Source organism: Heterodontus francisci, chromosome 1, assembly GCF_036365525.1.
Source record: "Heterodontus francisci isolate sHetFra1 chromosome 1, sHetFra1.hap1, whole genome shotgun sequence".
In the NCBI taxonomy this organism is placed as follows: domain Eukaryota; kingdom Metazoa; phylum Chordata; class Chondrichthyes; order Heterodontiformes; family Heterodontidae; genus Heterodontus; species Heterodontus francisci.
Window position 1 is genome coordinate 127,292,109 of NC_090371.1, and position 12,929 is coordinate 127,305,037.

Below are 12,929 nucleotides of genomic sequence, written 5' to 3' on the forward strand. Positions count from 1 at the left end.
AAAGGATGTGGATGCTTTGGAGAGGTTGCAGAGGAGGTTCACCAGGATGTTGCCTGGTATGGAGGGCGCTAGCTAAGAAGAGAGGTTGAGTAGATTAGGGTTATTTTCATTAGAAAGACGGAGGTTGAGGGGGGACCTGATTGAGGTGTACAAAATCATGAGAGGTATAGACAGGTTGGATAGCAAGAAGCTTTTTCCCAGAGTGGGGGATTCAATTACAAGGGGACACGAGTTCAAAGTGAAAGGGGAAAAGTTTAGGGGGGATATGCGTGGAAAGTTCTTTACGCAGAGGGTGATGGGTGCATGGAACGCATTGCCAGCGGAGGTGGTAGACGCGGGCATGATAGCGTCTTTTAAGATGTATCTAGACAGATACATGAATGGGCAGGAAGTAAAGAGATACAGACCCTTAGATAATAGGCGACAGGTTTAGATAGAGGATTTGGATCGGCGTAGGCTTGGAGGGCCGAAGGGCCTTTTCCTGTGCTGTAATTTTCTTTGTTCTTTGTTTTTCGTTCTTTATAATACTGTAAGCTGCAGAGTGGGAGGAGCGAAACCTATTAGAACATGGGTATTGAATAAATGCACGGGTAGAACAATCTTCCAAAAGAAATTATAGGAGAGACTTTCAATTGCTAGCCCTCATTTCTCACCTAAAAGTCCATTGGGGGGCACAATCGCCTGCTTAAATCAACTTTCAGGTAGGCCTTTAAATGGGTACCCATTTGTACTCTTACCTAAAACAGATGGGAGTTACTTTAATTATACAAATCATGATCCTACCACTGTTGAAGGACCCCAGTTGCAAATTTAAAAAAAAATGGACTGGCCATGCTTGGCAAATGTCAGTCCTATTTCACTAGGCATTGAAAGACCCAGGTGGAAATTCTGAAAGGGACCACCGGAGACCACTCCAAAAAGGTATGTTTTGAATTTTTAAACAGATTTTTGAGGGGCCCCACAAAATTTTTCCGGCTTGCTGCCTCACCATTCTTGCAACTCACGCTCCCCCATCCCCCCCACCCCCCTGGGATCTGCTCCCTTTCCCACAGGTCTCATGTGCTGGCCAGATGGGTCCTGCAGCTGAATGATTTTCTGTTGCTGGAAACTGGCGAGCTCCAATTGTGTGCTCATTTGGCACCCATAGCTTGCCAAGAAAATGTCAATAAGGCCTGAACCTGAAAGTGATTTACACCTTCCAAATTACCAAGTCGGGTGCGTGTTTCCAGTACATCATTGATATTAAGCCCATCGGTACCCAGCTGAAAGACTCCACCTGCCCCCATATTTGTTCAATGTTTTTGAATCCTAATTTCACACATGCATTGTCTTTCCAAAGTTTAGATGATTATACCTCTATTATTTTATCCCTGTGGTAGCACTGCGTAGGAAGACTGGGACAGGCAAAGGCACAAGGAAGACAGCCACTAATGGTATGCAAAGGGGTGATTAGTTTTTTTTAATGCAATATGGCATGATTTCTTTTATTCATTTGGTTTGGAATGTTTATTTTATGGTGACCTAGTAGACGCTCTGATGGTCAGCGACAGAGGAAAGGCAAGGTGTGCAACTATTGTGGTATTGGGGTTGTGGTTACTGGTATCGCACTCAGATGAATTCCTCATGGACAGTCTGGATGGAAACCTTGTGTCGCATGCATTCTTAACATCCTCTCTGCTGGGTTCCTCCAGAGCAATACAGACAGTGGAAGCCAAAGGAAGTGGAATGGGCCAAATAAAGAAACAAAATGATATGTCTAGATGAGGTGTGAATGGCAGGATAGCAGCTGTAAAAAGCAAAGTAAAGGAATTAAGAAGGAAACGAGAGAAAAAAACCAGCAAAAAAAATGTTAAAAATGGAGGCAGAGGTTATGATTTAAAATTATTAAACTCAATGTTGAATCCAGAAGGCTGTAAAGTGCCCAGTCGAAAGATGAGCTGTTCTTCGAGCTTGTGTTGAGCTTCATTGGAACACTTTAACAGGCTAAGGACAGAAAAGTTGGAGTGGGAGCACGGTAGAGAATTGAAATGGCAAGTGCCAGGAAGCTCAGGGTCATGCTTGCGCACTGAACAGAGATGTTCCGCAAAGCGGTCACCCAGTCTGCATTTGTTCTTTGCAGACAGAAAGAACGTAGACACACATTGTGCCTGTTTCAGCTGAAGAAATAAGTGTCAGCCATTCACTGGTTCATTCCTCAGGGCAATGCCTTGACCAATCAGAGTCAAGCTGCCTGGTTTAAATTTCAAACAAAGCTTGGCAGTTAACTGTCAGTCACCATAAAATGGTGCATTCTCCATGGCAATGCCTCTACCAATCAGAGTCTACTAGCTAACCAATCAGCACTCTCTTCTCATACAGTATAAATTTGTTGCTTCCCTTACATTGGTATACTTGAGATTTGTCCTGATGAGTGTAAGACGAAAAGCTTTGACAAAATGTCTCTATTTTCTGCAATAATATAAAAGCAAAATACTGCAGATGCTGTAAATCCGAAATAAAAACAGAAGATGCTGGAAAAACTCAGTAGGTCTGGCAGCATCTGTGGGGAGAGAAACAGAGTTATCATTTCAAGTCAGTGACCTCTCATCAAAACTGAGAAAAGTTAGAAGTGTAATAGGTTGTGAGCAAGTGAAAGTGGGGGTGGGTATTTATGTAGTGCCTTTAACATAGTAAAACATCCCGTGGTGCTTCACAAGAGCGCTATCAAGCAAAATTCGACTCAAGCTATGTAAGGAGATATTAGGATAGGTGATCAAAAGTTTGGTCAGCGGTTGGTTTTAGAACAGAGTCTTAAAGCAAGACAAAGTAGAAGAAAGGTGGACAGGTTTAGGGAGGGAATTCCAGATCTTAGGGCCTTGGCAGCTGAAGGCACAACCAATGGTGTGAAGCGATTAAAATCAGGAATGCGCAAGAGGCCAGAACTGGGCGAGTGTAGGGATCTTGGAGCGTTGTATGGCTGGAGGATGTTACAGAGAAGGAAAGGAGCGAGGCCATGGAGGGACTTGAAAACCAGGATGAAAGTTTTTTAATTGAGAAATATTGGAGAAGTAAAAAGAAAATCTGCAACTGCAATAAATATGAAATAAAGCAGAAAATATTGGAAATACACAGCAACTCCATCATCATCTACAAAGAGAAAGAACAGTCCAGTAATAAAATAGAGACCCCTGGTAGAACTGTGTTTTGATGAAGGGCCCTACACCTGAAATGTTAATTTGCCTTCCCTACACCCAAATACCACCAACTCGACAATTATCCCCTGTAGTCCCTGCATCCAAAGAAATGGGAGAAATAGATAATGTCCAAAGTTATTGTTAAGACTAAATAAGTACGGGGTGTCCAGCAGAAAAATGTGATACTGTTGAATTTTATTGGAATAGTTTAGGATGCTAAACACTGAGAATCTGGAGAGGGAGCTAGTGGTGAGCAATAGGGTGGTCAGGATCACACTTGTGGGCAGAGCAGAAACATTCAGCTTACCTCTTTATGCTGACCATTTAACTCCTCTTTAGGATGAATTAGCATTCATGGTTCATTATTTTTACCTATTGTTCTCTTTGCCCTCTTCCCCTCCTTTGTTTAGCTCAAGCTCACTTACCTTCCAGTTTTCAGTTCTGATAAACTTTATGGATGTTAGTGGAACTGCTATGCATTTCTGGCATTTTCTTCAAGGCATACTGTTCCTTATAAAGTTTTTTTTATTATTTACTCTCGTTTCCCATTTTCTATTTTCATTATTTTTGCTAGCAGAACTATTATGGCAGACAGCTCTCACAATTGATTCATGTACTAAAAGAAAAGTGGCATTGTAAGCAGTTTGAACATGTGGTTAAGTATCACATGATTTGGATAGTGATAATGTTAGAATTTATTATCCTGCGATTCTCAGAGAAATTTCATGGATACTGTAATATTTGTACCTTGGATAGGATACAACAGAACCTGCGAGTGAGGAAAGCACAACTTTCTAAAAAAAAACTAAGATTCTTTGGGAATTCCTTTCTGCTGTTGCTCTTTTTCAATCATGCTCCCATGAAAGGTATTGTCCTTGAAATTTTGAGGGGTTTCCCTGATCTTTTGTCACACATTTGGTGGGATACTAATGAAATCCCATGGAAGTGAGGTAAACAGCTGAAAATTACTGTTCACATTGCTTCTCTGGGGTTTCCACTGGTCTCCCAGTAAAGTTATAGTGGGAGATCAGAATATTAATGCAAATTGTTATTACATATAATGCAGCTGATTTGCAATAGAGAAAAGGGCTTAAAGCATCAAAAGCCCTATACAGTTATCTTGGATACCTACAGTACTTTTATTTTTTTGAGGTAAATAATATTTAGCCTTCTCTGTATAATTTTCATGAATATTCATGAGCATACGAAATTAGGAGCAGGAATAGGCCATTCAGCTCCTCAAGTCTATTCTGCCATTTAATAAGATCATGGCTGATCTGATTGTGGCTTCAACTCTACTTTCCTGTCTATCTGCTATAACCTTTGACTCTCTTGTTAATCAAGAATCTATCTAACTCAGCCTTTAAAATATTCAATGGCCCTTCCTCCACTGCTCTCTGGGGAAGCGAATTCCACAGACTAACAACCCTCTGAGCGAAAAAATTTCTCCTCATCTCCAACTTAAATGCGAGACCCCTTATTTTTGAACTGTGTCCCCGGCTCAAGTCTCTCCCATAAGGGGAAACATCCTTGAAGCATCCACCCTGTCACGTGCTCACAGGATCTTGTATGTTTCAATAAGATCACCTGTCATTCTTCTAAACTCTAATGGATATAGGCCCAACCTGTCCAACCTTTCCTCATAAGATAACCCCTCATCTCTGGAATCAGTCGAGTGAACCTACTCAGAACTGCTTCAAATGCAATTATATACTGCCTTAAGTATGGAGACCAGAACTGTACGCAGTACTCCAGATGTGGTCTCATCAACGTCTTGTAGCAATAAATTCTTAGCACACAAAGTAATTGGTTTATCTTGCATTATTTTAGTCTTTCTGGACTTGATTTTTGGATGGTTTATATGAATGATTCCTTCTTTATGGACATTCTGACCAACACACAGAGCTTAACTTAACAAGGTTAAGACCAGTATTATAAAAGCAAAATACTGCAGATGCTGGAAATCTGAAATAAAAACAAGAAATGCTGGAAATACTCAGCAGGTCTGGCAGCATCTGTGGAGAGAGAAGCAGAGTTAACGTTTCGGGTCAGTGACCCTTCTTCGGAACTGGCAAATATTAGAAATGTCAAAGGTTATAAGCAAGTAAAACGGGGGTGGGGCAAGAGATAACAAAGGAGAAGGTGTAAATAGGACAAGGCCACAGAATAGCTAACCAGAAGGTCATGGAGCAAAGGCAAACAATATGTTAATGGTGTGTTGAAAGACAAAGCATTAGTACAGATAGGGTGTTAACGGACTGAAAATTGAACAGCAGCAAGCACAGACATGAAAAAAACAGTGGGTAAGCAAACTGAACAAACTAAGATGAAATAAAATAAACATACAAAAAAAAATTAAAAATGTAAAAAAGAAAGAAAAAAAGAAAAAGAAAAAACAATAACTAAAAATGAAAGTAAAATGGGGGGCCCGTCATGCTCTGAAATTATTGAACTCAAGGCTCAGTCCAGCAGGCTGTAGTGTGCCTAATCTGTAAATGAGATGCTGTTCCTCGAGCTTGCGTTGGTGTTCACTGGAACACTGCAGCAAGCCCATGATAGAGATGTGAGCAGGAGAGGGTGTTGAAATGGCAAGCAACCGGAAGCTCAGGGTCCTGCTTGCGGACTGAGCGGAGGTGTTCCGCAAAGCAGTCACCTAGTCTGCGTTTGGTCTCCCCAATGTAGAGGAGACCACATTGTGAGCAGCGAATTCAGTATACTACATTGAAAGAAGTACAAGTAAATCACTGCTTCACCTGAACGGAGTGTTTGGGGCCTGGGATAGTGAGGAGAGAGGAGGTAAATGGGCAGGTATTACACCTCCTGCGATTGCAGGGGAAGGTGCCATGGGAAAGGGACGAGGTGGTGGGGGTAATGGAGGAGTGCACCAGGGTGTTGCGGAGGGAATGATCCCTTCGGAATGGTGACGGGGAAGGGAGGGGTGGGCCCCCATTTTACTTTCATTTTTAGTTTTTTTTTCTTTTTCTTTTTTACATTTTTTACATTTTTTTTGTATGTTTATTTTATTTCATCTTAGTTTGTTCAGTTTGCTTACCCACTGTTTTTTTCATGTCTGTACTTGCTGTTGTTCAATTTTCAGTCCGTTAACACCCTATCTGTACTAATGCTTTGTCTTTCAACACACCATTAACATATTGTTTGCCTTTGCTCCATGACCTTCTGGTTAGCTATTCTGTGGCCTTGTCCAATCTACACCTCCTTTGTTATCCCTTATCCCACCTCCGCTTTATTTGCTTATAACCTCTGACATTTCTAATATTTGCCAGTTCCGAAGAAGGGTCACTGACCTGAAACGTTAACTCTGCTTCTGTCTCCACAGATGCTGCCAGACCTGCTGAATATTTCCAGCATTTCTTGCTTTTATTGAGGACCAGTTTTATGTTAATTTGACTTCTCATTTAGTAATGTAAATTCTCAGCATCAGAAGAAACACATTAATCCAGCATTTTCTGGGTAAATGCCCATGAGTTTAATGCATATGCTGATAGCAGTGTGCAAATAACCCAGCAATTTATGGCGAGGGAAAGATGCCCTGTGAGTTGTAAATCTTTCCAAGTTGTTGGACGATTTGCACTGCTCCACCTTTAGACTCATGAAAACAAGAACTCGCCCTCATCCTCCCCGTGAGTTTCAGCAAATTGTTACACTTGCGCATTCATTGCCAATTAAACTCACTGCAGAAAGTTAGGGCTGGTGTCTAAATATCTTTTTAATGATGTGATTTATGTTCTTGGGATGCTGCTTAACCTCTTTGGCCCAGAAAGGGAACAATTGAAACTGTGGAGTTTCATTCCTGTTGTTAGAGACTTGATACCAATGACATAGCATGGGCAGGTATTGAGGTCCTACAGTCAGATTTTCAGGAGCAAGGGAGGCAGTTAAAGAGATGGACTTTGAAGGTAGTAATCTCCGGATTACTCCCAATATCACGCACAAGTCAAGTGGCAGAGCAATAGTGTTTCACTTTATGGGATCCATTAGCATCAGATACTTTCAGGACACTATTTATAGTAACTGTTTAATTGTCAAAAGAAAAAGGAAATAAAGGCAACTTTTTATTAATAGGATGATAAAATTATGGAATAGATTATCAACAGGGATGATGGAACAGAAAACATTTTTAAATAAACTAGATGAATTCCTATTATGAAAGGGAATGCAGCCTACTGGTTCTAGAATTACAGTAAAGAGCCTGAAGCAAGGTTTGGAACGGTAGGCTGAAGCCACCAATGATCTGCTCTTGCTGAAATGTTATGCCACTATGTACGCTGCTATTTAGATATATCCTGATAGATGCCCCTCTGCTCTGTGACAGCTTGCCACCGCCACAGTCTTAGAATAGCACTTCCTACTCAACTTGTGTGCATTTTTGCTTCTTTTATCAGCCAATGTTAATGGTTTTTCTTGGTAAGGTTGATAGTTTATGCAAATTATGGGAGTGTTTTACTACAGACCATTGTTTACTTGGAATAGTGTTGAAATGCTGAAATTTAGTCTAGAACAATTACAGCTACCTGTCCATCTGGGTTGGTCAAAGAGGTAAAATACAGTGTGATGACTCTGCATATTTCATCAAATTTCAGCTTTCTTTATTTGCTGAGACAGACTGTTGAATTTCTTAGTCATTTTATATCAAATCTCTAATCATATAAGAAAGTGGACACTACCATCCACATTCTCCTAACATTAAAAACTAGTGGCTGCTGGGAAATGTGCAAGTGAGGCTACAGTATAACTCTGGTCTTGCTGGCTATATTTGAACTCTACAGGTTAAAGTCTCAGACTGGTTGTCATGCAGGCCCCCACCTGCCAAGAATGAGGCACATTAATTTTGCCACATGGACGTTAAATTTCAAGTCGTTGCTGGGAAGAAGAGAAGGCTTGTGACAGGAATTGCCAGGTACCTGGCGGAAAGACATTTTTGCATGTTAACAGACAGTGTTGGAACAAAGGAGTTATCCCCTGCTCCCATACAATACACAGAACAGACCTGGTCAAACCAGTCAGTCACGTGACCACCTTGCTGGCCAACTTGGGGCGTTTTAAAATTGTAGAGACAGTTTTTGAACTGGCAGAAAAGCTCTTGGCTCCTGGATTCTAAAGAGCCTCTCCTGTCTGCTCCCATCTTTTTCTCACGGAACTCCAAAACCCACTGAAGACACGTGAACCCCAAGAGAGAGAAAAGTCTCCTGCAGTGAACAAGGTTTAAGAAGAATACTGGGCCCCAACGAGAAACAAGACCATATCTTCAATCAAGGATTCTACAGCGAGCTCGAAACACAGTAACAAAAAACTCTCCTCAGAAATTGCCTCACACTTTTCCATTTATTAAACTTATTTGGAGTTTGAAAGAAGTAAGCAGCTGGCTTTTGACCAATGGCTGAGGACTCCTAAAGAACAGCTCAGCTATGAGAATCTCAGGGAAGTAGTTCTGTTAGAGGAATTTTAAAACTCTCTCCCATTCTCAATAAAGACCCATGGAGAGGAGCAGCGGGTCCAGAAAGCCTGGCAAATGGCCGTTCTGGCCGATGAGTTTGCTTTAATTTATAAGCCGGTTTCCCAGGGGAGAATCTTTCCTAATCACCCCCACAAATCTGAAAAGGACAAAGGGAGGGAAGGTGATATCCAACCAGGCAGTCCTGGGAGAGAAAGGAAAGCAGGAGACACAGGGGGCCCTCCTCCAGCCAAAAAGGAAGGTGCTGTTAACAAGAGTGAGACCCGGAGAGCTGTGTGCTTCCATTGTGGTAAAGCAGGGCATTTAAAAGCTGACTGCTGGAAACTAAAGGGAAAACCAGTAGGATTAAGCAGGGCACACCCGCTCAGTGAAGACAGGAACCTAATGGAAAACACAGCAGAGCAAGCTGTGGCTTTAACTGCAGTAAGAGTGCAACCTAGGAATCTTACGGCTGCAAGTGCAGGAAAACTTAATAGAATTCCTGAGGGATATCAAGGTTTTGTGTCTGAAGGGAAAGTAACCCATTTCCCTCGAGTGGGGCAAGCAAGCCCATAGTAATTCTCGGGACACGGGCCACTGGATCCCTTTTACTGGGAAAAGGCCTGACCTTTCCCCCAGAGAGTGCAGTGAACACCAAAATGGTGGTTAATGGTACTGGAGGGCAGTGTATGCCTGTACCTGTGCACCTGGAGTGCAACCTAGTTTGTGGACCGGTGACCATAGGGATTGTCCCTAGTTTGCCTCTGGAGGGGGTTGGCCTGCTCCTAGATAATGATCTGGCTGGGGTGAAGGTGGTAGCCCCCCCCCCTCCCCCCCACCCACGGTAGTGAAAGAAAGACTGCAGGAGGTCAGAGAGACAGGGCCATGGCAGGAGACGGTTCCCTGCAGTTTCCCTGAATGTGTAGTAAATCAGGCCTTGATCAAACCAGCTGCCCCAGAGGAAACTGCATTGGCACTGCAGGCAGATGACCAGGAGGTCAGCCTGTCCGAGACTTTCTTTGGAAAGTTAGGAGACCCAGGGAATGAATTAAATGGATTTTCCCTAGCTGAGGCTCAGTGAGCCGTCCCAGTATTGCAAGAGTTAGCACAGGCTGCCCAGTCTAAAAGTGAAGCAAGAGGGAGTCCCTGATTGCTACTATTTAAAGAATGAGGTACTGATGAAAAAATGGAGTTCTTCTCACAGTTCTGATAGTTCACCAGTTAATGGTGCTGCAGAGGTACTGAGGAGAAATGTTAAGAATGGCCTGTGGGACTACTGTGGCTGTACATGCCGGTCGACAAAAGACCAAAGCCCACATAAGACAGCAGTTTGACTGGCCAAAACTCCACTGCAGGAGTTGCCACATGTGCCAGGTACAGGGGAAACCCCAAACTACAGTGAAATCTGCACCCCTAAGTCCTGTACCGATGTTAGGAGGACTCTTCAGCAGAGGGCTGGTGAACTGTAAGGGACCCCCACTGAGAACAAAAGGGGACAGGCAGGCACCTGGCTGGCAAAAGTTTAGAAAGAGAAGGGGAAAAAGTGACCAACAGGGCAGGTTAAAGGAAGTCCAGGAGGAATCCTGGATGAAAACCCCTACTGTCCGGTCAACCAACCCCGAAAAACGTGAAAAGATATACCCCACATCTTCCTATGCAAATGCAGACACTAGAAGCACCCCACCTGAGTTGCTAACAGCATTTACAGGAACCTGCAGAGACAAAGGAAGACCTCTGGGGGCACAGAAACCGTGAGGGTGATGCCTCACCTAATCAAAGTGCCGCAGGGGAGTGCAGTAGTGTCTGCACAAATACCTGCAGGCAGAAGTGTCCCAGAAAACAAAGGGGCGATTAACAAATAATCTTCCCCCACAGTCAGAGAAAAAGGGAAGCACCCATCCCCTGAAGTCAAAAGCCTTTGCATGACTTAGCAAAGCACTGAAAGAGAGTTCAGGATAAATCCACCCACTACTAACTCTCCTGAAAAAAAAATGACCTCAGCAGGAACAAAGACAAAGTGAAGACAAACTTCCCCAAAGAACCACATGTTTACTGGGATGCCAAAAAGGTGACAATTAAAGCAGCACTGGCACCAAGAAAAGACACGTTTTGGTAAATTTTAGGATTCATGAATAAATGAAAATGAATGAGAGAAATGCATGGTTTTCTGTATCTTATAGATTTTTCTCACAACCCTTTTAAAGAAATGTGCCTTTTTTCAAATCGCATTTCATTCCCCTAGGTGTGGAGGTGTCATGCAGGCCCTCACCTGCCAAGAATGATCCCCAGAGATTGCCTCAGACTTTTCCACTTTTTTTTCTTCTCTTTTCTGTCCCTATCTGCATGTGTGTATCGCATATGCATGCTAGCGTGGGCGCGTTGTGTATCCGTAGGCGTTAACCAAATTAAAGTTTAAGTATAATTAATTTCACTTTTCTTCTGTAAACCTGTTTGTGCTCATTTCTTTGCCCTATAATTGGAAAGTGGTGAGTGGTGAATAAGGATTCCCCAAGGGGAAGCTCAAAACACTGTGTGTTTTAAAAAAAAAACCCTGTTATAGTAAGACCAGGCGAAGGCTGAAAGGGACCCTTAGACACCTTTCTCATCTGGTCGTAACACTGATAATATTGTAAAACAGCAAGCTAAAATACAAGTAAATGTTGATGGTACTCTTATCACAGGAATCTTTGAATATGTTTTCTTTTCCAGATGTGAGGGCTACATACCAAGCAACTACGTTACTGAGAAGAAATCCAATAATCTAGAAAAATATGAGTAAGTTGAGCAGTCTTCTATATTGCAATTATATGGTAGGATTTTTCTGCTGTATGTTTAATTACTCAAAGAGTGTGATTTTGAGTCAGCGGGCTTTGGGTTCAATTTCCACTCCAAAAATTTGAGCGCATAATCTAGGCTGACACCTCAGTATAGTACTGAAGGAGTGTTGCACTGTCAGAGAAGCCAGCTTTTGGATGAGATGTTAAACTGAGGCCTGTCTGAAACGATCCCATGGCACTTTTCAGAGTGGAGCAAGTGTGTTTTCTGTAATGTCCTGCACGACATTTATACCTCAACCAACAACACACAAATAGATTATTTGTCATTTTATGTCATTGCTGTTTGTGGGACTTTGATGTGGGCAAATTGTCTGCTGCAGTACAGCAATGACTACACTACAAAAATACTTCATTGACTTTGAAAGCATCCTGAACTCGTGCAAGTCTTTTTCTCTCTCTATCACTCTCTCATTCTCCCTTCCTTTCTCCCTTTCTCACTTTCTTAATTGCTGAGTCCTACAGCTGATAAAAGAAAAGATACTATAAATTATATCACCTAAAGGGTTACTCTGAAAAACCACGGTGGTTGTTGACATTTTCAAAGGATATCTGCCCTTCTATTGCTAAATTCAGTGGTTGTTTTGTCACAGTTACTTAGCTAAGAGAAAAAAAGACTTGCATTTATACAGCGCTTTTCATGACCTCAGGGAGTCCCAAAGCACTTTACAGCCAAAGAAGTACCTTAGAAGTGTGAAGTGATATAATTTGGTAGGAAAACCAAGGAAAGACATTTTGGTAGGAAGAACGAGGAAAGGCAATACAAAATAAAGGATACAGTTATAAAAGGGATGCAGGAGCAGAGGGACCTAGAGTATATATGCACAAATTGTTGAAGGTAGCAGGGCAGGTTGACAAAGCAGTTAATAAGTCATACAGGATCCTGGGCTTTCTAAATAGAGGCATAGAGTACAAAAGCAAGGAAATTATAATGAAGCTTTATAAAACACTGATTCTCCCTCACCTGGAGTATTGTCTCCAATTCTGGGCAGCACACTTTAGGAAGGATATGAGGCGTTGAAGAGAGTGCAGAAAAGATTTATAAAAATGGTTCTGGGGATGAGGAACTTCATTTGTATGGATAGACTGGTGAAGCTGGGGCTGTTCTTCTTAAAGAAGAGAAGGTTGAAAGGAGATTTGATGAAGGTGCTCAAAATCATGAGCGGTATAGGCAGAATAGATAGGGCGAAACTGTTTCCATTGTTGGAAGGGTCGAGAACCAGAAGACACTGATTTAAGGTGACTGGCAAAAGAGTCAGAGGCAATATGAAAACTTTTTTACGCAGTGAGTGGTTAGGGTCTGGAATGTGATGGAGGCAAATTCAATCATGCTTTCAAAAGGGAATTAGATAATTATACGAAGAGAAAAATTTACAGGGCTACAGGAAAAAAGCAGGCGAGTGGGACTAGCTGAGTTGCTGTTAAAGAGCTGACATGGACATGACGGGCTGAAGGGACTCCTGTGATGAA

General features: G+C 42.2%; 1 protein-coding gene across 6 annotated transcripts in view; it reads left to right on the forward strand.

The window, feature by feature from the left end:
- Window positions 1–12,929, forward strand: part of tec (tec protein tyrosine kinase) — a 220,643-nt gene that overhangs the window by 144,673 nt on the left and 63,041 nt on the right. For all 6 annotated transcript variants that reach the window (XM_068035798.1, XM_068035818.1, XM_068035846.1 and 3 more), the window contains one exon: window positions 11,335–11,400. In XM_068035798.1, the coding sequence (XP_067891899.1) occupies window positions 11,335–11,400 (66 nt within the window). The remainder of the gene's footprint in view (window positions 1–11,334; window positions 11,401–12,929) is intronic.